Source organism: Raphanus sativus, chromosome 7 (genome assembly GCF_000801105.2).
Source record: "Raphanus sativus cultivar WK10039 chromosome 7, ASM80110v3, whole genome shotgun sequence".
Classification (NCBI taxonomy): domain Eukaryota; kingdom Viridiplantae; phylum Streptophyta; class Magnoliopsida; order Brassicales; family Brassicaceae; genus Raphanus; species Raphanus sativus.
In genome coordinates, this window is record NC_079517.1 from 3,208,906 (window position 1) to 3,234,101 (window position 25,196).

General features: G+C 36.9%; 9 protein-coding genes, 1 non-coding gene and 1 pseudogene across 10 annotated transcripts; 6 read left to right on the forward strand and 5 right to left on the reverse strand.

The window, feature by feature from the left end:
* The first annotated feature begins 1,553 nt into the window (after positions 1-1,553).
* LOC108816860 (ethylene-responsive transcription factor LEP-like) lies at positions 1,554-2,327 on the forward strand. The gene has a single exon (XM_056990553.1). It carries the CDS (start codon positions 1,623-1,625, stop codon positions 2,256-2,258), a length of 636 nt encoding a protein of 211 aa, XP_056846533.1. The 5' UTR covers positions 1,554-1,622; the 3' UTR covers positions 2,259-2,327.
* A 464-nt stretch (positions 2,328-2,791) lies between these two features.
* LOC108816560 (non-specific lipid transfer protein GPI-anchored 30) lies at positions 2,792-3,500 on the forward strand. Its single transcript, XM_018589128.2, has 2 exons — positions 2,792-3,132; positions 3,226-3,500. Exons 1-2 carry the CDS (start codon positions 2,805-2,807, stop codon positions 3,360-3,362), a joined length of 465 nt encoding a protein of 154 aa, XP_018444630.1. The 5' UTR covers positions 2,792-2,804; the 3' UTR covers positions 3,363-3,500.
* A 216-nt stretch (positions 3,501-3,716) lies between these two features.
* Positions 3,717-4,938, forward strand: LOC108814657 (uncharacterized). Its single transcript, XM_018587268.2, has one exon. It carries the CDS (start codon positions 3,828-3,830, stop codon positions 4,740-4,742), a length of 915 nt encoding a protein of 304 aa, XP_018442770.1. The 5' UTR covers positions 3,717-3,827; the 3' UTR covers positions 4,743-4,938.
* A 1,743-nt stretch (positions 4,939-6,681) lies between these two features.
* On the forward strand, positions 6,682-7,499 carry LOC108816038 (uncharacterized). Its single transcript, XM_018588598.2, has one exon. The coding sequence runs from the start codon at positions 6,773-6,775 to the stop codon at positions 7,295-7,297; it is 525 nt and encodes a 174-aa protein (XP_018444100.1). The 5' UTR covers positions 6,682-6,772; the 3' UTR covers positions 7,298-7,499.
* A 1,167-nt stretch (positions 7,500-8,666) lies between these two features.
* LOC108816534 (probable xyloglucan endotransglucosylase/hydrolase protein 5) lies at positions 8,667-9,986 on the forward strand. Its single transcript, XM_018589107.2, has 4 exons — positions 8,667-8,887; positions 8,984-9,084; positions 9,169-9,365; positions 9,451-9,986. Exons 1-4 carry the CDS (start codon positions 8,668-8,670, stop codon positions 9,848-9,850), a joined length of 918 nt encoding a protein of 305 aa, XP_018444609.2. The 5' UTR covers position 8,667; the 3' UTR covers positions 9,851-9,986.
* Positions 9,987-10,742: 756 nt separating this feature from the next.
* Positions 10,743-11,501, reverse strand: LOC108815155 (nascent polypeptide-associated complex subunit alpha-like protein 3; annotated as a pseudogene).
* On the reverse strand, positions 11,376-11,447 carry TRNAK-UUU (transfer RNA lysine (anticodon UUU)). Its single transcript has one exon. It is a non-coding gene; the product is annotated as a tRNA-Lys (tRNA).
* Positions 11,502-11,615: 114 nt separating the features above from the next.
* On the reverse strand, positions 11,616-13,018 carry LOC108816012 (uncharacterized). Its single transcript, XM_018588564.2, has 6 exons — positions 12,861-13,018; positions 12,684-12,770; positions 12,542-12,604; positions 12,354-12,452; positions 11,959-12,244; positions 11,616-11,855 (listed from the first exon to the last, which is right to left on the reverse strand). The coding sequence occupies exons 1-6, from the start codon at positions 12,936-12,938 to the stop codon at positions 11,743-11,745; spliced, it is 726 nt and encodes a 241-aa protein (XP_018444066.1). The 5' UTR covers positions 12,939-13,018; the 3' UTR covers positions 11,616-11,742.
* Positions 13,019-15,190: 2,172 nt separating this feature from the next.
* On the forward strand, positions 15,191-16,178 carry LOC108815152 (uncharacterized). The gene is made up of 2 exons (XM_018587804.2): positions 15,191-15,463; positions 16,059-16,178. Exons 1-2 carry the CDS (start codon positions 15,191-15,193, stop codon positions 16,176-16,178), a joined length of 393 nt encoding a protein of 130 aa, XP_018443306.2.
* A 1,604-nt stretch (positions 16,179-17,782) lies between these two features.
* Positions 17,783-21,203, reverse strand: LOC108816092 (telomere repeat-binding protein 4-like). Its single transcript, XM_018588663.2, has 10 exons — positions 21,030-21,203; positions 20,894-20,958; positions 20,390-20,502; positions 19,480-20,296; positions 19,341-19,391; positions 19,177-19,256; positions 18,834-19,075; positions 18,493-18,753; positions 18,332-18,395; positions 17,783-18,252 (listed from the first exon to the last, which is right to left on the reverse strand). The coding sequence occupies exons 3-10, from the start codon at positions 20,459-20,461 to the stop codon at positions 18,064-18,066; spliced, it is 1,776 nt and encodes a 591-aa protein (XP_018444165.1). The 5' UTR covers positions 20,462-20,502; positions 20,894-20,958; positions 21,030-21,203; the 3' UTR covers positions 17,783-18,063.
* Positions 21,204-22,710: 1,507 nt separating this feature from the next.
* LOC108838194 (uncharacterized) lies at positions 22,711-23,847 on the reverse strand. Its single transcript, XM_018611156.1, has one exon. The coding sequence runs from the start codon at positions 23,845-23,847 to the stop codon at positions 22,711-22,713; it is 1,137 nt and encodes a 378-aa protein (XP_018466658.1).
* Between the last annotated feature and the right edge of the window lie 1,349 nt (positions 23,848-25,196).

Here is a 25,196-nt window from a genome sequence, read left to right on the forward strand (position 1 = left end):
TTTTATAATTAGTAGTATATATACACATATAATAAAATTATTTATATTTTTGTAAAATTAATACGTCATGGCATATTTCTTAAAAATTACAAAATTTACTAATGAAGTATATAAGCAATAGTTGATTAATATAATATGTAAATTTAGATTTGGTTTAACATTCTTGTGCTTTTGATTTATTTTGAGATTTTGTAGGTTTTGATAATTCCAAAAAATTGGTTTAATACCATCACGTTATATTAACAATTATATATTTAATTAGATAACTTTTTATAAATTAATATAATAAAATCTGATTAAAGATAACAACATATTTTAAAATAAAATATTAGTTTTATTATCTAAAATAATACTTTAAATCAATAAAAGTTAAAATCAAGAAAATAAAAATTCATAAAATAGTATAATTTTTAATAGTAAATTTATTAATAAATATCTATAAAAGAATTATTCCCGAATGTGCGGGAAAAACACCTAGTATATATATTATTTATAAAAGAGTAAGAGATATACGATCCCTTCCCACCGTCCCTAACGTTGGTCGTATAGCCAAACATAAATGGTCTTTGGTCTTCTGACACAAATAAGATCGTACAAGAAATTCTACTACTTGATTCCTTAGATACTCTATGAGATCTCTATGAGATTTCAACATGTCGCCATTTGTGTAGGTCAAAAGTCAAAACATGGGTGGCTAGTTTTTTAAGATTAATACACATAATAGATGATGTTAACGCAATTACTTCGTCCTCATAATTAAGTCGACTACCATACATCATGCAGCCATCATTGCACTCTTTCTTACCCAATTAATTATACCAAACTCATTGCTTTTAGTGTTGTATGATTGATAAGAGCGAAATTGTTTATGTTTCATATGTATATGAAATTATCGCAGTTCATGAACATTCCATCGTTTAAATTTGGACCATCACATGCAATAGTATTTGGACTCGTTTATACAAAATATATTCTTCGACTTTAATAGTTTTTATATTACGTAATTTCACTATAATTTATTTTATCAATTGGGTCATTAGAATCTAAGGTAACATGCTAATCATGGGGTCTTATCACTCCTCATCCTTTATTTTCAGTTATTTGTTGATGAATGATGAGTCTATCTAGTTATATCTGGTAGCTTGTTTTATGTATTTGTTTTTGATGATTCTCTACTTGTTAATCGTCCACTCTCGTTTCTAAAAAAGACTCTTGTGACCTGCTTGTGAATGGACAATATCAGCCCGATCCAGGCATTAGATTTGAGCAGAACCATATGTATGTGTATTACAACCTTGAGGTATGCATGAAACATGCTACCAAGTGGAAAATGAATAATTGATAATTATATATATATTTGATTGATTGATAATTGGTATATCATGGGCACAATTGACTCAATGCAGAGCTATTTTTAAATGATGTTCCTACTAGAATAAAGATTTTTAAAAACTAAAGCAAATGAAAAGAAAGAGAAACATGAAATGTGTAGCTCTTATATAAAGGGGTTGTGGAAGGGATACATTCCAAGACAACCACACATTCTTATTTCTTTGTTCTTCTCCTTCACCTAGAAAAAGATATACCGAACATTTCGCTATCTTCATAGAGAAACAAGAAGGATGAACACAACTTCATCGAAGAGCAAGAAGAAGCAAGAGGAGGGTGGTACGAGGTTTCTTGGGGTGAGAAGGAGGCCTTGGGGAAGATACGCAGCTGAGATTAGAGACCCAACAACCAAGGAGCGTCACTGGCTTGGCACGTTTGATACGGCCGAGGAAGCTGCCTTGGCCTACGATAGAGCCGCCAGGTCCATGCGTGGCACTCGTGCCCGAACCAACTTCGTCTACTCAGACATGCCTCATTCATCTTCCGTCACCTCCATTATTTCTCCTGATGATCCGCCTCCCCCACCCCCTCCTGCTGCTGCTCCTCCTCCTCGTTCTAACGATCCTGTCGATTACGTGATGATGTTTAACCAATATTCATCAACAGATTCGCCAATGCTGCAGCCTAATCACTCTGATCAAGTGGAGAGTAGTTACATGTTTGGTGGCTCATCTTCTTGTTATTCTAACAGCAGCAGCGAGTTGCCTCCTCTGCCAAGCGACTTGTCCAATTCTTGTTATAGCCAACAACAGTGGAGCGTTGACGACTACTCTACCGCTACCTATTTCGAAGGTGACTACGTCCATAGTCCAATGTTCAGCACAATGCCTCCGGTTTCTGACTCTTTCAACCACTTCGGCTCCTATTAATTAACATATCTTCTCATCCATATTTAATTATTTTCTCATTTGTATCTTTTCTTTTGGATTTCAGTATGTTTCGACGTCCTTGATCTATGATCAAAGTGATTGTTTGTCTTATTTTTGAATAAATAAATTATTTTTCTCTTTTGTATCTTAAGTTAACCAATGGAAAAACAAACATCTTCTTGTGTCCTTCACAAATTTTCACTTACATATTCGTTATGGGCCTGTGAACTCAAAAGCCCGTTCATGAGGATCCTTGATGGGCTATGGCATGTTTGGTTTCTTATAGTAGAAGAACTAGGTTATTTGTAGGGTTGTCATACTACATTTGTGTCTTTTGGTGTCTAAATATGCTCATGTAATCTGAAATGTTTCATGTATGATGCTTCTTGTTACTTAATTACCTGTTTGTCGGTCGTCAAAAAGATGGTAGTAGGTTTGACTGGTGAACCATGTCTACCTGTTTCAAAAGCTGGTTACCAAACATGATAAAAAAACAAGTACATATAAGCGGTTTCCCGAAGAGGAAATTAAGGTGGTGAAGAATACATGGAGATGAAGTTTTTCTCTTTTTATACCATCGCAGTTGCACTTATAGTTGTAGCCAACCTTGGGATGATGCACACAAGGGGGCAAAACGTTTCGTGCTTAAATCAGCTTGCTCCATGCCTAAATTACCTGAATGGAACCAAAGAAGTGCCTCAAGTTTGCTGTAACCCTCTCAAATCAGTGATAAAGAACAATCCAGAATGCTTGTGCCGTATGATAAGTAACCGAGGGAGTTCACGGGCGGAGCGAGCTGGCATTGATGTCAATGATGCTCAAATGTTGCCTGCTCGATGTGGAGAACACGTCAATCCCATTGCCTGCTTGACTCGTACGCACTTTTTTCTTACTTGAAGAAACCTATAATCTTTTTTTTTTCTCCAACCAAAAATGTATCTTTGTCAAAATCTTGTGTGTTATGCAGGATCCCGAGGATCTACTAACTCGGACCGAAGCTCCTCCGTTGGCAACTCCTTTTCTCAGTCGTATTGGATCACAACATTAGCTTTTGCAGCAACTCTTTTGTCATTTATCCTTCAAAATGAATCTCTCAGTCTATAGAACTATGTTTGCTTGTCAACTCTGTTCATTCTTTTTATTTGCTTGAACAATGCTTATGTGCGTCATCCACACATCAATGTACCATTTTATGATTTATATAAATCACACATAAATAGATAATTCCATTTCTAATAACCATTTATTAGAAAAGAAAACCCCAATCTCATTTAGTCCACATTCGTAACTCCAAAAGTTCAGGAAAAAAAGAAAGAAAAACGTGTGTGGGACTTTATTGGTTAACCAATCGAAGAGCAAACCCGGTTTAAATGGTACTTAATAAGTCCAATAGCCGAAAAAGTCAACCGGTTAGGGTAGTTGACCAGATCTCCCTCTACTCCTCTATCATACGGATCAGACAACAACAAATCCGACCAACATTAAACTCTCTAAAAAGTGTGTTCTGTCGAGCAATCACCGGGGAAAAAAAAAACAAAAACTCCGACCTAACAGACTCCGTCTAAAAAAATGGGAGGGATGCTATACAAACTCTTCGCATCGGCTTCACTGCTAACCCTAGGATTGTACCATCTCATCTGCACCTTCTTCCACGTCCTCAAGTCTCCACAATCCTACGCCGCCAAGCCTTTCTACCCCTTACCCGGTGGTAACAACAACACCCGTCTCCAGAAACTACCCTTGATCATCCTCACACTCTCCCTCTCCGTCGCTTTCCTCCACCAAACCCTAATCTCCTTCTACTCCGACCCCCTCGTCAAAGGAAGCACCCCCGTCCACCGCTTCTCCTCCCTCAACTCCGCCGCCGTCTTCCTCCTCTTCCTCATCGTCGCCGTCTACCTCCTCCTCTCCGAATCCGCCTCCCTTATCCCTCTCCCCTCCGATCTCCTCTTCGCCCTCGCCTCCGGCGGCTTCTTCCTCCACTACTCCGCCGCCTCCTCCTCCGCGGCGATACAGACGTCCGATCTCCAGGCGCACTGCGACTCCCTCTCGGCTCGCGTCTCCGCCTTGTGTTCCCTCCTCTGCCTGCTCCTCGCCTGCAGGCCGAGGCTCTTCGTCGCCGACGCGGCCCTCGCGGCTTCCGTCTGCCTTCAGGGTCTCTGGCAGCTCCAGACGGGGCTCTCCTTGTACGTCGATGGGTTCATCCCCGAGGGGTGTCATCGTCTTCTTGATGTTCCCGGCGGCGTTGAAGGTTCGACGCAGTGTGATATCCAGGAGTCTAAGCTGAGAGCTGTCTCGGTTTTGGATCTCATGTTTACTGTTCATGTCGTGCTTGTTGTTATACTCCTCTTTGTGACGTACACGATGGTGGCGATGGCTGCTGGAGTGAGGAGGACTGGTTCTTACGAGGCATTGCCAAACAATTCTAGTGATTCTAATCATAATAGCATTCAGATGAAGTCGTTGACTGGAACTCAGGCTTGAATGTGTATGTCGTCTTTGCTTATTCGATCATCTTGCCTTGTCTTTTTTCTTTTGGAAAGAACTTGTTGCTTATTTATTTGTTAAGTATAATGTTCAATCCTGTTATAACTTCAATACACATGCTCAACAGAGTTATGGGACTGCCTAAGCTATGCTATTTCACCTGTTTTTGGCGCAAGAGTTTTATCTTCATCCATATTATCTTCTCTATATTTCACTTTGTTGCTGAGTTTGGGTTAACCAAACAACCAATAAATGTTCAGTTTGAAATGGTGAGAAAAATTTGCTGCAATTTTTATGTAACGAACTGTGATGTTCTTGTAAGCTTGTAGAATAATAATGTGGAAAAGATGCATGTTTTTTGACGCCAACAGGAGGTATGATGATTCAGTTGTTAATGTAGATGCCCACCGTGACAAAAAAAAAAAAAAAAAAAAAAAAAAAAAAAAAAAAAAAAAAAATGTAGATGCCCGATTGGTTGTTAACTCAAGAGCGAGCTTGCATTTGAAAGCATAAATGCAAGCTAGAAGTCAGGAATGCCAGCTAGTTTAATCAAGAAGTACGAAAATCAATGCTATCACACTCGAGTCATTTGCTATAATAGGTCCAAGCATAGGCACAAACATTGAGAAACGTATTTGTTATACCCAAACATAGATGTCATGTAATAATGTATTTGTGTTAAGCAATTAACTAGATATGATCGATTAACAAGGAAGAACAATACTGAATCCACCAAAATGATGGAAACGATCCCTCAGAATCAAGAACAAGTTTTTGAAACTGCCTGATGATCTGATCTAAACAATCGATAGGCAACAAGAAAGGCCAAGCATCTTATTTAAACTCCACAAATGTTCTGCTCTCTGACTACTGCCATTTCACTTCTCTATTCTCTATTCACTTGGTCAACTCAGCAATAGCAAAGTCTTCACTTGCCAGCTCATCACCCGTGGAAGTGCATACATATCATTTTGTTAGGCCCAAACATAGGTGTCATGTGTAATAATGTATTACTGTTCGTTAGTTTGAAATTTGTAGTAGTGCGTGTGGAAGGGGGAGTGGTGAAATCTTAGTGGTTAAGTCATGGAGAAAAAGGATAGAACAATCAAACAAGAGCTTTGAAATGGCCAAAAAAGTAACCTTATGGTGGGTGCGAATATTTATCTATTTTTATTTTGTTTTTACTCTTTCTTTTATTGTTGAAAGCTACAATGCACTCGTCTTAATATATTGTTTACGTAAATCACATAATCTTCTGTTTCTTTGTTAGCTAATACTGCTCTAGAAACACGGAGACAGATGAGTATATGGACATTCACGCAAGCTGTTGGTGACTTGGTGTTTGGTCAGAACACATTGAAACATGTCTGAAGATCTTTCCTTCTAACATTATACAACAGAAAAGTGAGGCGCGCGAATATGATAATGGCAAAAAAGCCAAAAAGGCAACAAAAGTTAAATTAAAGAGAAACAAAAGTAAAGCGATATGGCCTCAATCAACGGAAGCGTATCTTAATTTATGAGGTTCCCACTTTAATTTACTTTTGACACAAGCCAACGGTCGACTAATAGGTGGTACATGGAACACAAATAACAACAAGGGAGGAATACTTGTCACTGTTTACACCTCTTCCACATTGTTTCCTTAACGCTTAACCCAAACCTTGTTCAGCTTTTAAGCGTTTTGATCATATTACTGATTGTAAAAGTTTCATTAAAAGGATAAGACTGTGAGAGAAAATCATTCAAATAAGATTGGAGTAGTGCAAAAAAGAAAACGTGAATTGAGCCGAACGAGGAGATGGTCCTCGGGATAATTGTGAATGGAGATAAATCTAAACCAGATAGAAACTGCCACGTGTCATTTTAACTTTATAGATTTCCTTAGCCAGCACCATAATTTTGATTGTATAAATATAACATTTCCTTCATCTCTCCCATTTTCCATTATCTATCATAGACCATTTTTACAACATAAAATATAAACACATACGATCCAAAAGCGAAGTCAAGCATAAAGAAAAAGAATGAAGAAGGCGGCAGAATTCGTGAAGGATATAATAAACATGTTGGCTGGTCTAGCGAAGGACACGACGAAGGAGCTAAAGAGGAAGACAAGAGCCTTCAAGACCCGTCTTGTAATATTCTCTCTACTCCACAACAATAACATGGTGGTTAGCTCGTGGTCTCACAAGCTCAAGGCTAAACCAACATCAAGAAATCTAGATGATGGTAGTAAGGATAAGAAGAACATGGTGGTGGTGTATAGTCACAACCCCATGTCTAGCACTCCTGCTGCCTCTCCGCAATATGTACAATATGTGGACGAGGATGATGAAGATGAGAAGTATCCAGACCTGAGACACTCGCTGTTTGAGGCAGAGGGTTCGGTGATAGACATGGTGAAACACTCCAAGGAAAACAAGGGAGAAGAGTTTCGGTTGGAAGATGAGATTGACAACGTTGCTGATCTTTTCATTACACGGTTCCACCGGCAGATGTGGTTGCAGAAGCAGCTTTCTCTCGAGAATATTCAAGATACATCGTCCTGATTCCAATCTTGTGATATTCAAAAAAAAAAACGCCCCTTCTCTTTTTTTTAGGGGGTGAAGGACGTCACGATCCTGTTAGATTGTTTAGCATAGTGAAACGAATACGGGACGTATACTATACATGTATGTTTGTTTGTCAACGTCCCCTCTTTGGTCCTGTTTCTTTGGCCAATAAATAAAGTTTTTCTTGTTGTCGTTGTTATCTAAACTAATTGAGCACCACATTGTCAACCACTTGAATACGTAGTCGTACACCACAACGACCGTTATGTATCGTTTCATGGTCCACTAGATTAAGCATGGGCTCGTATATTTCCAGCTCGTTGAAGCCCATTCACTGGTATAATAACCTTTTTCTTGCAATGCTTGTTGATAGGGATGCCGGGTCTATGATTGATATGTTTGTCTAAATAATCAAATTATCTGATCCTATTCGATTTGTAACTTTGGAATTTGATGTCTCAGACATCCGGAAAATTTTAAATTTGTAACTGAATATCCGATTCTCGTCCGTAGAAATAAAATAAAAATACACAATACTATAAAATAACAATATTTATTACAAAAAGAAAAAGTTATTTACTTTTTAAAATTCTAATAACTAATATAATAAATTTAATAAATAAAATTATTGTAATAATTCTTTAAATATATGTACATGTATATAACTGATCGAACTGAATATCCATTTATAAAAGGTTTAGTAATTTTGTTTAATAGGATTACATATAACCGGATTTCAGTTTAAATGAAAACGAATAATCGATCAAATCAAATTTTTGTCCACCCTATTTGTTGATCACATGACCAGCCATGTTTTATTACAAAAAAAAAATAGCCAGAGGAGTGAAGTTATATGGTAAATTGCTTGACAAAAAAAATAATGGTAATTGCACATGCTTTCTGGTCATGTGATCATGTCTCTGTATCACTTATCGAAACTTGAACCTTTTTGGTCCCTACTATCTCTTTACTGATTTATTCTGTGGATTTCTCTCCATCGAGACATTTTTTTCCCAATTTTTAGGTCAGTTTGGGAGTCTAAACTCAAAGCTTATTAGCAAATCTGGTCGGTGGTGGTATCTGCAGTCAAAATAGTGTTTGTTTATTAGGTTCAGCACATAGATCTAAAGCTTAAAAGAATCCAAAGATGCATTAATTAGCGAGAACATGGGGATGATGACCTTATTATCCTGTCAGCATAAGACTAGTCAGTCCATGTGTATCTGCAACACTCTCTAAGTTACTAACAAGACTGCTACAAACTTTGAAAGTAACCCAAAGTGCTGTGATTATAATAAAAATAGTAATAAGATATTATATCAAGACTAGCAATCTATTAGCTGATATGGGTATAAATAGAAACCTCCATGCAGTGTTTGTTAGCTGCAATAAGAGTGAGAATGGGTCGTCTTCCAATTACTCTCTGCCTCACCTTCCTGGCTATGGCCACGGTAACATTTGGTGTAGCTCCTAAAAAGGCCGTTGATGTTCCTTTCGGCAGGAACTATTTCCCCACTTGGGCTTTTGATCACATTAAGTACCTCAACGGTGGTTCTGAAGTGCATCTCGTCCTCGACAAGTACACTGGTGAGTTTCTCTATCTTTCTTTATATGTTTTTCTTACACAGATAATATCTAATGCACTTTCTGATATATTTGTTCTTGTCCATTATTGCACAAAAGGCACCGGGTTTCAGTCCAAAGGTTCCTACTTGTTTGGACACTTCAGTATGCACATAAAGATGGTTCCTGGGGACTCTGCTGGAACTGTAACCGCCTTCTATGTAAGTTCAAACTCTTTTTACTAATTTATTTGTCAACTGAATAAAAATAAGTTGTATCTTTGTCTTGTTTTTTTTTTCCTGCAGTTGTCATCGCAGAGCTCATCAATACATGACGAGATAGACTTCGAGTTTCTAGGGAACAGAACCGGCCAGCCTTACATTTTGCAGACGAACGTGTTTACAGGAGGCAAAGGAAACAGAGAGCAGAGGATAAACCTCTGGTTTGACCCTTCCAAGGACTACCATTCCTATTCAGTTCTCTGGAACATGTATCAGATTGTGTAAGTTACTCAACCTTCCTCAAAAGTGTAGCTTTCCTACTCAAAAGGCTTCAAAGCTAAGTGGTATAGTTGTAATTAACAACAGGTTCTTTGTGGATGATGTGCCGATACGAGTGTTCAAGAACAGCAAAGACATTGGGGTGAAGTTTCCATTCAACCAGCCGATGAAGATATATTCGAGTCTTTGGAACGCTGACGACTGGGCCACAAGGGGAGGCCTAGAGAAGACCAACTGGGCAAAGGCTCCTTTCGTGGCGTCCTACAGAGGCTTCCACGTCGATGGATGTGAGGCTTCGGTTAATGCTAAGTTCTGCGAGACGCAAGGGAAACGTTGGTGGGATCAGAAGGAGTTCCAAGACTTGGATGCTCAACAGTACAAGCGTCTCAAATGGGTTCGTCAGAGATACACTATTTACAACTACTGTACCGACCGTGTAAGGTTTCCCGTGCCTCCTCCTGAGTGCCGCAGAGACCGTGACATCTAATAAATTTTTCAGATTTTCAAATTAGATATTTTTCCAAATGATGTAATCCAAGCTTGCCAAAAATTTCTTACTTTATGGAGGACATAATCTGGAGATGCTTGAACTTAGAGCATCTCCAATGTAAAACTCATATTTTATTTCAAAATAAAGTAAAAGTGGATATAGAGTAAAAATGCTTCAATCCAACTCTATTTTCCATTCCATAATGGAGTAATGAAAGTCGGGTTGTTCGTAGCCTAGTGGCTGCTGAGCTCTGCCTTCGGACCCTGACGTCGGGGGTTCGACCCCTACTTACCTCAGTTTGAGGATTAAAAAGGTCCAAAAGTGACCAGTTGACAAAAAAAAAAATGGAGTAATGAACAAACAAAAAATGGATTACTCCATTTATGGAGTAAATTTCATTATGGAGTGGGATATGGAATTGGGTTGGAGTATTTCTTACTCCATATTCACTTTTACTCTATTTTGAAGAAAAAATGGAGTTGGAGATGCCCTTAGAACCGTGCATGTGATGAATAATTAAGAGAGTCATTTAAAAGTTTAAAACAAGTTAAGCCTCATAAGGGCTTAGGGAATATTCAGTTCAATAAATGCAACAGCAGTAAGCTAAGCTGTAAGCAACCAGTAAGAATTAATCCGGATTAATTAAGAAAGAAAAAAAACATTTAAAAGAATAGATTGAATCTCTTAAAATTAAAAACAAATTATCTGTTTTAGGATTAAAAATTCAAGGTCAAAGAGTTGGGATTGAAGATTTATTGTATCACATTGTATCAGTCTCATTTGGCCACTATAAGAAAATGCCCACAAAGAAGAAGGAACGCACATGCATTTCTCTTGATAGGACGAATGCAAACTCATAATAACAACTTCTCTAATAAAATATGAAAACGAGTCTAAACTTATGGTTTTATAAAATGATACAACATGCAAAGTCACTTAAAAACAAGACGAAAGAAAGAAAAAAAAAACACGAGAAGCAGTATCTAAGTAGAAAAGGTTTGGGGTTTTAGGTGGTAAGCTCCATGATGGCAGATCAATATCTCCATCAGCAGCCTTGAGAGCCTTAACAGCCCTTGGCTTAGACACTCCTGCTTGGGTCATCACCAGCTCGATATCCTTCGGCTCCACACCCTCCTTGTCCACCTCTTCATCCTCATCCTGATCAGCGGATGCTGCAGCTGCACCGCTGGATGTTTCTCCACCGGAAACCATGTTGTTGTTGCTGTCTGGAGCTTTGAACTGCTCAGCAGCTTGTGTCTGAAGCTGGGAGATCAAATCATCAATCTTGGCGTCACCGAAGATCACATAAGTATCTGATGCTGGACTCTTGAACACATCAGGCTTCGATATCAAAAAACAAGTATTCACCGATTCAGAAGCATTACTAACACAAGGTGATGTTGTTATAAACAAGACAATAAATTAAAAAGACAAAAAAAAATTCAATCAAAGACAATTTTCTGAACACAACAAAAAAAAGCCTTTTACCTTCGGCCTCGTATGCAAAAAGGTATGACAACTTCGCCGTCTGTGGGGATCGAACCCACGGCCACGGGATTAAAAGTCACGCGCTCTACCACTGAGCTAAGACGGCTTCGATGACTGCTACTTGTTTATTACTTTTAAACTCAACTGATGAAGGGCTCATGCCTCAGATCATTAGGCAGATCACAGATCCAATAACACTGTCATATCAAGCTTTTGAATGTCTTTTTCACTGTTATGAGACATATACTACTACTACTACATAGAGAGACAGATAGAGAAGCTGCAATCTAAGTATGTAACACGCAAAAATCTGCATGCTGCTTTATATTATCTCTTTTCTGATCCTTTGTAGTAAACAACATAAAAAGAGTAATCACTGAATCTTTATGAAATGCTTTCTCTTATGAACGAAATCCCTGGCAAATCAAGTAGATCTCTCGAGATGATGGTCTTGTAGCTTTAGGTCTCAACCAAGATGCCTTGTTAAAGATGGGCTTGCAAATCCTCGCAAAATCTAGAAACAAAAAAAAAACAGTCCACATTGTAACCGAAGGAGGCATCATTTCTTTCATATATGTATATAATAAAGTTGGATTACTCTATGTTTTTTACAGTACCTTGAGCATCCTCGCTTTCTAGAAGCTTGATGACAAGATGACCTCCATGCCTAAGCACACCAACACGACTCTCCTCATCAGCTCCATCATCATCATCATCATCATCATCATCATCATCATCATCATCATCATCATCATCATCATCAAGTGACTTAGAGATGGCAGCTTGACCAACAGCCAAATTAAGAGCTCGCATTCCCAGTTCAGCAGAGAGAGCTGCATCTCTACTGTTAATTCCAGTTACTGAGTGACACATATCTGATAGAACCACCGAGAACCCCATGTGCTGCACAACAGAGAGCAATCAAAGAGAACAACAGAGAGTGAGGAAACACCCTAACTTTGCACATTCAAGCACATTCAGAGCCATAATCTAATCATGAAAGAACCTTCACCTCAGGAGATAACTCCCTAATCTTTTGTCTGGGAAAGTTTAAAACATCGGCGCTAATGGTCTGCACTCGAGCATCACACAGTGGAGGAACCTTCACCTTCTGCTCTGAAAATAAAAGAAAAGAAAGTCTAATGACTTTACGACACAAACAATGCCAAGAACTGAATCCAAAGTCAAGCCTCCTCTGACCTTTATATCCATACCAACGACGTTTCCACCACTTCTAAGCGGACCTAAGCTTTGGCAGGCAACCTACAGCAACGAACTCAAGTTAAGCCTCCTCTGTTCGCAAACTACATATGGAAACAAGTTGGAGTTCTAAAGATATGACCTGAAGCCAAGCACCAGGGGCACAACCTAGGTCAAGAACAGAGGATCCTGGTTTGATGAGCTTGTACTGCTTTTGAATCTGTAGAAGCTGTTGTTGCAAGGGGAGAGAGAGATGTATAAGAGTTCATGTAAGAAAGAAGAAGGAACAAAACAGAGGAGGGTATAGATGTAACTTCACCTTGAAAGCGGAACGAGCTACATAGCCAAGACGTTGAGCTTCTCTGTAGAAGAAGTCAGGCACTCCCGCCCCACTCATCTCCCTCCCCTTCCCTCCGGCGCCGTTAAACCTTTTTCTTCGGCTCCCCTTTACCTTTTACACCAAAAACCCTAAAACGCCAACAGTACAAATAATATTATTATTAATTAAAATACTTGTTACAACTTACAACATGTAAAAAAAAAAGATTTTCAAAATCCCCCCCCCCCCCCCCAACATGTTTACATTTGGAAAAAAACATAATGTCAAAAGAAAAGACAACACATTTTCAGAAGGTGATTTTCTAGGAAACAAAGTGGAATATCTTTTTCTAAAGACAGATCGTAAAAAAAAAAAAAAAGATGATCGTAATATTCTCGTAATTTGTAATAGCATAATTATCCAAAATTAAGAAAAAATATATAACCCATAATCTCGGTAGATGTAACACTGTTCCGCATCTATTAAATAAATAAATAAATTGAAATAATAAGAGAGTGCTCGGATTTTTTTTTGGACTGTTATCGGTTATATGCAATATCTATACTATTAAAAGTCGTAGAATCTCTATTATTTTGAAATTATTTACAATGTCATACCATTAAATTTAATTTCAATATTGAATATTATTTATTTAAACAAACAATAGAATATTCCCTACATTTAAGGTAATTAATACTTTCCATTTAATTGAATATTATTTTTATGTCTATATTATTTAATGATCAAATATGAAAATGTACATGAAATTTTTTTAAAAAAAAATATTATTATTATGTCATTTGTACATAATACTAATAACGATATGCCAATTTTGAGTGTTTAATTTTTTAAAAAAACTTATCTTAAATTAAGTTTTAAATCTAAAATAAATAAAAATACAAACTCATTAGTTTATTAGTAACCAAAAAAAAGAAAATAATATTTTCATATCAATAATTTTTTTCTTATTACCATTGTTTCATTTTCTTCAAATGACATAATACAAGTTTCATTAAAGTTTAAAGAATTAAAAAATTTCAGCTTTATATAATATTAAAAAGTATAAGTTATTTAATGAAAATTAAAAAAGAAAAATATAAATTTTATGAAATTCTATTAAAATTATAAAATATATCTACACTTTTATACCGTATATCAAAATCTAGTATTTAGTTAAAATTGACAACGTGTTACATCGCCGCAATAGTTAAAACCAATTAATATCCGTTAAAAATTACATATTTGAATCCCTCTTAAATCAATATTCCTAATATTTTTAAAGTTTCCTTTAAATAAAACATAAGACTGTTTAAATCTACCATCTTTTTCATTAGATCTTTAATTTTTTTGGATTTTTATGTCATTTTTTTGTTTTTCTTGATTACCGTATTCAAATAGGATATTACATAGATTACTCGACTTCAATCTTAAAAGTAAAGTTTTGAGTTTTACATAAAACTCAATTTTTGACCAAATATAATTAAAATGACCTACTGGCGGACAAGTTGTCATAAAGTGTTAGGAGTTCTTTTTCTGCTATGTTCTACGTCGATTCTATGTCTCCGATTTGATTTTCTGGATGACGTGTGTAATTAATATTTTAGTTTCATTGTTGTAAAAGAAAAAGTTTAGAATAACCTATATCCTATTGAAGGTCTTTTTATTTCTCATTCACTTGAAACTGATTTTATATATTTTAATGAATTAATTTGAATATAATGAAATATCAGAAAAAGGAAAACTCAGATTTCCTGTCAATGTTAGTATGACCTTTAAAATCAAAGAAAATTCAAGTCAATATTACCTTTTAACACAAAATGCGTTGTAATAATACCTTTTAATATTATCACCCTTTAAACAAAATGCTAGATTTGACCAAAAATGCTAGATTTTTTCCTTTCATTTTTATTTTTAACTTATTACCTTTTAACACAAAATATATACGTAGTAATAATACCTGTTAATAATATTACCTTTTAACAAATGCCAGATTTGACCCAAGAATATGCTAGTTCTCATCCGTCATTTTAATTATTACATTAGAACACAAATACACACACGACAATTAAAAGCTACTTTTCTTAATTGATATTAATAATTTTTGTAGGTTTAAAATGGTAAGAAAATATATTTTTTGGAAACGCCTGTATACATGTGTACATTTCTAGGATATCATTTTTGTATGGAGCAATAAGAGAGTAACAAATGTCAAACATGATAAGATGTAGTCTGACTGTAAAAAAATATCCTTATATATATAGACATTAAGCAAACACAAAAAGTTGCAAGAGAGGTAAAAATAAAAAATAAAGAGAGGAGAATCTATGGAGATGGGTGAAGGTAGCAGTTCTAGAGGCGGGCCAAAGACGCTGAAGAGAATCAGAAAAACGGAGGTCATCAGTTATGAGCAAAGCGTGGTGCAATTATCGAAAGAAGCGAGAAAGACATGCTTGATTGTGGAGAGAAAACGTAAAAGGTCATTGAACACAGTTGATGGAGCATACTCAGCTGTCTTTGATAACACCTATCCTCAATACAAGTGGCTTTACAAAGGTTGGCTCGTCGAGGAGCGTCGCATCATGCTGTCTGGCCGACTTTACCGGGTAATGTTTTCTTTAGATCTATATTTTATGTGATGACAATTAGTTGTTCATTTGTTATAGGTATGTGGAACTAAGCTATAGACTGATTTCTTAGTAAAACAAATCATTGCCACTGTGAGACATACATAGTGGATTTAGGTTCTAAGATCTAATACTGTGTTTTGTCATGGAAAACCTTTTGCTCTTAGGTGCCCTATAACAGACACAAGCTATGTCACGAAACTTAATTAGTGGTTTGTTTCTAGATAAAAATAACATCATTCAAACTTATCAATCTGAATCCATGAGAATGGAAATTCAGATAATCCATAGAAATAGTTCACCTTTAAGAAAAGGATTAAGGGAATAGGGAGAAATCAACAAAGGTGACATAGAAAGAGAGAGAGCATTATATTCAAGACGAATAGTAATTAAAGTTTGATGTATTTGTTACTACCAATTTTCATGTAATATTCATATAGATGCAGATAGTTTCTTACTTGCAGCAGATTCAACACGTTCTTTGCAATGTTTCTCCCACATTTTTTACTACGTGTCTGAAGGTTTTTCATATTCTATATAAAACACCATTTCATTTTCATATAATTTTGTGCAGTACTATTACGATCCAAAGGGGAGAGTGTACAAATTCAGGTACGAAGTGGAGCAGGTTTTCGAAGACATGGGAGAGCATCTGGCTGAAAAGAAGCCAGTGGTCATCGTCCTCGACGACTAATTATATGTTCTTTGTGAATGGCCTTATCATTTAAGTCATCAAAAATCAAACAAAAATGTTCAATTCCTAAGTACCTTGGACAAAAGGATGTTTACCTGTCTTTGAATTTGTGTTTTTAATTTGAGGACCAATATTTCAGTGGATGTTATTTGATTGAGGATTCATTGAGTTTATTTCAATTATTTGCAAAAACTGATTTTAAGTGAGAAGTTTAAACATGTTATTCAAGAACAACATATCAGTTTCATATATTTCTATAACCATTGTACATAAATATATTCTAAACCAATTTGTGAACATGTTTTCGATTGTTCTTGACATAGTGTAATTCATAAGTCCAACACATGGAAACATATGTCATCTTCATCTAAATATGATTGCCTTGAGTGAATTTTTTTCTTATATTTTGTGTAGTATTTTTTTTGAAATCAAACGGCTTATATTTCGAGTAGTAAAGATGATTGATATATATATATATATATATATATATATATATATAATATATGGCGGATCCAATATGTATTCGCTTTATATATATATATATATATATATATATATCATCAGGAGTCCATCATATACTTCATTTCTGCATACCCAGTTTATGACTTTTGCAACCTAGGGTTTAAAACCACAACCACATATAATGTATTTTAGCTATATAACTAATTTATGTTTTAGTTTTGAATTCATGATAAAGTCGATGGACAATCCATGATGTAATTCACGTAATGGTAACATAGTAATTGGGTTAATTCTATTTGATGTGGCAAACAAAGATATATGAACATGTTGTCTCCTAATTTTTTTATAAAACTGTTTCTAGGTTTTTTTTTAATGTGTCGTCTCCGCTTATCCGTTTAGGAAGACCTATGTTTTAATGATATGATGGATACTATAATTAGATAGAGAGTGAACCTATATTTTCTCATAAGATAAATAGATATAAGATTGTTATTTGAATTGATTAAATTGCATTTCAGTGATACCAAAAACCTTTACAAGGCAAGCTTTCCTAAGGAAGTTTGCAAAAATGGAACTTTGCCAAAGTTAACAACTAATATAAAGAAGACTCAGACTCAAAGCAAAACTCAAGGGGTGATATGGAAATGTGATAGTATTCTTCCATGGAAACCAAATGAGACGGTCCCTCATTGGTGCAATGCACCGTGCACGCAATGTTTGTTTTGATTGAGTACTGAGGCGCAGAAACCACAAACGTGTGTATATATTACAGCTCCTCCTCTAGTCACATGCAACTGTAAGTGAGCACTTGGAGTAACAGCCTCGCAATAGAAGATGAGAAGGCCCTCGGGCCTCGGATACAGATTGATGGTTTGGAACATCCAACCGGTAACAAATATGGAAACCAATAAGTGGATTTGGCCAGAGATTTTCTCATGAGAGAGATTAAGAAAAGAGTTTGAAAGGAAGACTAAAAACTCCATAACCTTTTTGTAATCAGGAAAAGAAAATATGGATTTTATGAAATCATCATCTAACAAGATAAGAAGGTACTTTTAGTTTTTCTTTTAAAATGAAGTTAATGTTCCATATTGAATGATGAACAAGCAATAAAATAATTTGTTTAAAATAACATGTCGATATAACAAAAAAAATAAAAGAATGTCTTCAAGGACCTATAACCAATATACCATATTAGAGATTCAAATCAATTTGTTCAAAAACAAAAAGAGAGATTCAAATCAATTAGAAACTGAAATGAACAGATGTATTGTTTCTGCCAGCTATGATTAAAAGTCTCAAGTTGAAAAAAAAATGAAAAATAAAAAGGTTATGAATCTGTTGTTTTGCCCTTTGTACAGTTGCCCCACGTTGCTTCCTTTGTCTTCAAGTGAAAGTTATATGTTATTACTCTTCTCCTTCTTTACATGGACGGACCTGACTCAATCACCATCGTTGCAGCCGCTTGATTTTTCCCGTTCTGTTTCAATGGGTGCTGTGACCAATACCTATGTGCTGCCAAGACTCTGTCTAGCAGTTCTTGAGGGACTGGCTCTCCTCTTCGTTGCTGCGGTGATATACTTGCCGTGTGAACCAAGGTTTTCCATTTGTCCTGTAATAAATCCAAAAAGTTAGTTGAACCATCAACTATCAACTATTCAAAGGGTATATTATATGACTAAGAGTTTTACCTTCAGGTCCACGTAGGTTCGATGACTTGCATCATCAAAAGAACTCAGTTTCACATCACGCCATCTGTGAGATTAAAGGAGTATCGATCATTAAGTTGAGACCAGAAACAAGTTAAATCAGTATTAACCATTATCTTTTTAGCTGAACCACTTTGCTTTACCTTCCAGTCCCAATTTCCTCAATTGCATGTACTAGAGCTTCAACCTCTGTAACAGAGAATGGTCTCCTGATTCTGCGCTGTGAATTCTCGGTACGCTTTGGTTTCTCCTTATATGGGACAATTGCAAGAGCTTCAGGTTCCAAGGCTGAGACTGGAACCAGCGCTCTTGAATCTGATAAAGGTTGCTGCTTCTCATCAGCTGCTATGTCACTCTCATATGGAAGTAACTCCTGGTTATTCTCCACACAAATTGCTCCAGACCTGGCAAGATCAAACGAGATTTTCTTAGAAACATTCTATAGAAAACTTGTAAAAGGAAAGAAAAGTTATACGTTACTAACCTTTCTGACAACTTAGTGGAATCAGTTGGGTTAGACATGACAGGATTTTCAAAGCAAAGAGGTACACCCAGTTTATCCGGAGCAGGCTCCAAGGTGAAGCCTAGGTTTCCTAGATTGTCTCTACACGAAAGACCCGTCTGTGATAGAGTCTTGTTGTCATCTCTGATCTTCTTCCCTTGTAGTAACAACCCTATACTCATTCCATCATCGAGTAAAGCAGTAACAGCCTCCATCACCGTCCTCTGTAACAAAACAAAAAAAGTGTTAAATTTAAAGTTATGAAATCACACTTCATTCATGTACAAGTGCAGAACCAAAGCCATCAATTGAATGAATCACATACCTTCAGTGAACCTACTGTTGCTGTTTCTGGAACTTCTATAAAAAGTTCAGGAATCCTAAGGGACTTGATGCTGAACTTTACTGCAAACAAACAAATGAAAAAATAACATAGTAAGTATATCTCGGTTCAAAAGGTCTGTGTGATTTTATGAACTGGTCAAGTACCACGTGACTCCTCTGAATGTACACCTATTGCTGCAGAGAGAACACCATTTTCTGTAAGAAAAACAAAATAATTAAATCAAAACAATCCAAGCCAGATAAGGAAAGCATCTAGAGGATATATATATATACTGAGACTTACCTGATTCTCCCTTGGTAACACTTTCACTACTGAGTCCTCCATCAGAATTTACAACCAACCCTTTGTCAGACACTCTTCTCTTCTTATCTGTTTTGGTGTCTTGAAAACACTTGGACCTGGAGGGAACTGTTCTCCCGTATGACTTGTTGATTCTCCGGTGTCCAGCCCATGTCAAACGAGGCCTATACGACTTATTACACTTGTCACTGAACTTATAGTACTTACAGTAGTCTTCGTCATCATCTCTACAAACTAACTTAGAACCATTCCTATATCCATTGGCGACACCGTCGTCAGTGCCTGCTGGCAACTGTACATGGCCATCCAGGTGGACTGGCTCCACAGGTAACAACTGACTTGGATCCTTTAAGCTGAAAGTATCAGCGATTAAGCCACCAGCATCTACATTATTATTAACAACACAAGTCTCCTCCTCAGTGATGCCCCCTACTGATTCAACATGAAATTCACAACCCTCTTTCCCGTTTCCACACCCTACAAGGGGGTTTATCAAACCACGAGCTATCTTACAATCAGAAACGTTGCTAGTGTTCTCACTAGGGGACTTTGACGAGGCAAGGTTTGCTGCTTGGTGAGAGAAGACGGATTTACAAGGCTTATGGTTATAGACATGTTCTTGCTTGATCTTCTTCCCAACCAAATGATCCTGACTATAGTACCCTTCGAAAGCATTATTGGTAGAGTTTGAGGAGCTTTCGCTTTCTTCCAGCAACTTCTCAGCCACAGAAGCGAGCAAATCAATTGCACTGATCCCACAGTCAACATCATCTCTTTGACTTGATGATGATACCTTCCTCTATAAAACAGCAAACAACACAAGTCATCATCAGATACCCCAAATAAATAAATAAAAAAAGGAAAAAAAATTAAACGAATATGTTTATTATACCCTGATTGAACGAGGAGCCTTGGGAATATTGGAGAAATCAAAGCCACAATTTAAACTCCTCTTGACCACCATCTCTCTCAGTTATTATTATGCATATACACCAACACACAAAGCTGCAGAGATTCATCACCACAACAGAAAAAAAAAACATTTGAGATCATCTCCACCATCATTAGTCTTACAGATCCGAGGTCAGATGCAAAAAGAACAGGACGCACAGATCAGATTCACAACAAAACTCGAACCCTTCTTTTTTTATCATCATCATAAAACTTTGGAACTTAAACGGCTTAAATGCCAAAACTTTTACGTAGAAACAAACAAAACGAACAAAAACTGATGGTCCTTATCAGATCTTGATAAGGAAAAAAAAAGAAAAAAAAAACGAAACTTTCTGATGAGAAAGCCAAAATCTTTATTCCAAAAAAGTTAGAGATTCTAATAAATTTACGATCACAATTCACCAGAACAATGAGAAACAGAATCAAGATGAAGAAAACTAACCAAATCAGGCAGCTAAACCCCGGATCACCAATCTCTTCTCCAGTTGATTATAGATCACGCAAACTCTGAAAAAAAAAATATCAAGACATCATCACGAATCTGATTCAGAACAAATCGCTGTACAATGAAAACTTACAATGAAATCGAAAGTCGAAAACTTTTTAAGACGAATGATTCTCGCGATCAATCCTCTGTTTTTTTTGTTTTTGTTTTTGTTTTTTATAACTCGTCGTCACCTTCTCTCACACCAACGAACAAGAGAGACATAAAACCCTTTGAAAAGAAACCACAACCGGCTTAAACCTCCCCCACCCAACATTTATTATTTTTTCCGATTCGGAAAAAAAAAATGGAAGAATATATTTACCACACAACCGGCTGTTGCGGTTTCTGGGATATTTTGTTTTTACCCGAGCCGGTCTCCTTTTTTTAACTTCTTTACCTTAAAGTTTTTTTAATCAACGACACGTGGAGTAAGCAGCCTCTCACTACACGAAACCTACTGGTTACTGTCAGAGAAAATAATTAATTTCGGGATTGGATTTTTAATTAATTAATTCCATTTTCTAAGGAAAATTATTTATCAGAAGAATACCGCGTGGATTTGCACTTTTACTGTTTTTAAATATCATTGGTCCACGTGTATCGATTTGCTGATGTGGAGACTGACCTAGTGTTAATTTCAATTAATTACCTTTACTGGTTCTCTTCTTTGAATGGCTTTGAACTTTGAAGTCTTTAATTATTATTATGGAGCATTCGGAATCGGAACAATTCATTTCTTTCCCATAAATGTTTTCCGGAAGCTCCATTTATGACTTTTTGGGGTCAACTATACATGTTTGTAAGTTTATTAACCACACTATTAAATGGTTTACAATAATGAGAAACCGTTTAATATTTGACCAGCAGTGACCAAATACAACTTCCTGCAAGTATCCTGATTTTTCTCCCTATCGTACGTAAAAAAATACGTCACTACAAAAATATATATACATTTCCTGCCAAGCGAAGTAGCACTTTAACTACAATTTATTAATCACCGGATTCCATAGAGTCAGATCATGTGTATCAGGAAGAGACAACACAAGAGTAGAATCTTGCCAAAGTTCTTTCTTCATATCCCTTTAATAAATCTGTTGTAAAGTTAGGATAATCAGTCATCTATTAGTTCTTATAAACATTTTCGTGTTATCTGCTAAGCATATTCCTAGTTATTTGGATGGAAAAAGCATATTTCTAGTTGTATAAAACCATTAAACCACTGCGTATATAACATAAAATATTCTTCTGTGGACTTTTTATTTATTATAGTCTACATTAGATCTAACAACCTGAAGGTCCTGAACAAACCATATTCCATTTAGTTTGAAACTCAGTTCGCAGCTTATCGATGGCGAGATAATATATATATATATAGAGAAACAAGACTTCACATGGTTGATTTCACACTCATTACATTTGTCTTAGTTAGTTTTTTAATACCCGTTAATGTTGGATTTGTATCCATGTCGTTGTATAAATAAGAAATCCATGTGTTTGTGTTTCGTGTACTATATATTGTTTCTTTTAAAAATGTACTATATATTATGTACATGTATATATAATTTGCCAACGTAACATTTCTGATTTTTTATAATTTTATCTACGGCGATATATCATACCCCTAGTTGCTCTTCCAACTTCAAGTTTAATAATGGTATTATATATATAATTCTGTTTTTTTTTCTGTATTGATAGCATAAATATACTATATTGTTATTTTTTTTTGTGACACATTCATAGATTAATATTAAAATGGCCTCCGGCCCAGAAAGTTAACTCAAATTTGAGTCCATTACAAATGAAAGATGAAGAGACTGTTTAGCCAACAGATCGGCGTCTGAGTTGTGAACTCGAGAGAGATGAGAGAAGGATATCTCGACGAAAGCAAAAGCAATCTGTTGGATATCTTTTACGATACCAAAGATTTCTGAGTACTGCGCGTCGTTGTTTATAGCTCTAATGAGCGTTATGTTGTCGGAGAACATCGAGAGGTTTTTGATTCCCAAATTCACCGCAGAGAGGATTCCTGATCGTAGAGAAATTGCTTCTGCTACGAGTGGAGAGCCGATATAGTTCTGTGTCCTTGACCCCTGATCGATTCTAGATCCTGAAGCATTCGTGAATATCCAGGCGAATCCAGCTCTTTTTGTCGCTTTGTCATAAGCCGCATCGCTTTTGCATGTCGTTGTCGAAGCCAATACAGCCGGGTTTTGGTTTCGTAGCTTCGGTCTCGGTATGTCCCTTCTCTTAATTGTCGATTGATCTTGAGCATAGCTCCATTTCCGTGCTAAGCTGATGCCTTTATTTGCAACTTCCATCGGAGACATGTTTCTGTTTTCGAAAATCGCTTGGTTTCGAGCAGTCCATATCGCCCAGCAGATCCACGGGAGTACATTGTGAGCCACTCCCGTTGGTGGAAGGCATATCGCTTGTCGAAAAGCTACCACTGCTTCTCTGAAGGTTGCTCCTGTAGCTAGGTGAACTACATGTTTCATTGGGATGCTACTCCATACTTCTTTTGCGAATGGACACTCAAAAAAGGTATGCATTGATGTTTCCCTTCTTTTGCATTTGTAGCAGGTTAAGTCCGTTCCCATTCCTCTTTGTTGTAGTTGTTCACCGAATGGTAATGCTTTTTGTATGATTGACCAGGTGAAGACTTTCATCTTCGGTGAACAGGGAGCAAGCCATACGTCTTTTATCCAATCAAAGGTGTCATCGGTTATGACTTGGTTGCTGTTTCGCTTCATGGAGGCTGCGTAGTATCCTGAGCTTGCTGTGTAGACTCCAGAGTTTAGTGGCTGCCACACATATATGTCTTCCGTCTTGACGATGCTTGGTTGTATTAACATGATTTCCTGAGCCACATGAGGTAGTAATTCATCGATCCTTTTCTTATTCCATGTCATGTCTGTGGTTATGAGATATGTAACAAAGCTAATATCTTATATTATCATTCATCGATACTATATTGTTATATATGTCAAAATAACATCAAAGTATGTGAATGTAACAAAGCTAATATGTAACGCCCCGACCCGCCCACGGCTAATGAGCCACCCACGCCCGCTCTCTCGGCCCGTGGGCCCCATCCCATCCGACGGTCGGTCGTTGATTTTCCAAGGCTCGAAATCATTGTTTACTGACCCTGCAATCACCACCCGACCTTTCCCCGTGCTTTGGCCTCACTTACACGGTATCACGAATCACTTCCCGATAGGTCACCCATCCTTTCACTACTCCAGCCCAAGCACGCTTAACTTTGGAGTTCTAAACGGATGTGTGACGGAAAAGGTAAGTCAACTTTGGTGACATAGATAGCCAAATCAATTCTCTTAAGCCTTTCCGTATATCACAACTCGGGATGTTACAATTCACCCCCTCTCAAAGAACGCAACGCCCTCGTTGCGCCCCACGACAGGTCTCAAGACGCCTTTCAGGTCAGAACTGAGACGGCTAACCAGCTCTGATACCACTTGTAACGCCCCGACCCGCCCACGGCTAATGGGCCACCCACGCCCGCTCTCTCGGCCCGTGGGCCCCATCCCATCCGACGGTCGGTCGTTAATTTTCCAAGGCTCGAAATCATTGTTTACTGACCCTGCAATCACCACCCGACCTTTCCCCGTGCTTTGGCCTCACTTACACGGTATCACGAATCACTTCCCGATAGGTCACCCATCCTTTCACTACTCCAGCCCAAGCACGCTTAACTTTGGAGTTCTAAACGGATGTGTGACGGAAAAGGTAAGTCAACTTTGGTGACATAGATAGCCAAATCAATTCTCTTAAGCCTTTCCGTATATCACAACTCGGGATGTTACATAATATCTTATATTATCTTTTCACGTTAGCAGCAAACATATTAAAATCTACGTATGTGTATGTATGAATGCAGTATATATATGCTTAATACACGGAGACGGAGCTGTGCTATAACGTAAGCTACGTTGTTATCTTTCGTAGCTAATATGTTAACAAGATGTCGCTGGTACATTTTTGGGATGCCTAAAACATCAATAGAAAATTCATTTAAAGTATCTTAGAAACAAAATTTAAACACAAATATATATAGTTAAAATGTATTTCAATCCCAAGGGAATATCGGCACCTAAACACATGTATAGACGGAAATATCCAAAAAGATCTACATCAACAAAAAATAAAAACAACGTTAGACTCCAGACCGTTGTGCGCTGACAGCGCAAGTTGTTTTTGTTCCGTGTCACATTAATATTTCTTCTACCACTAACAATGT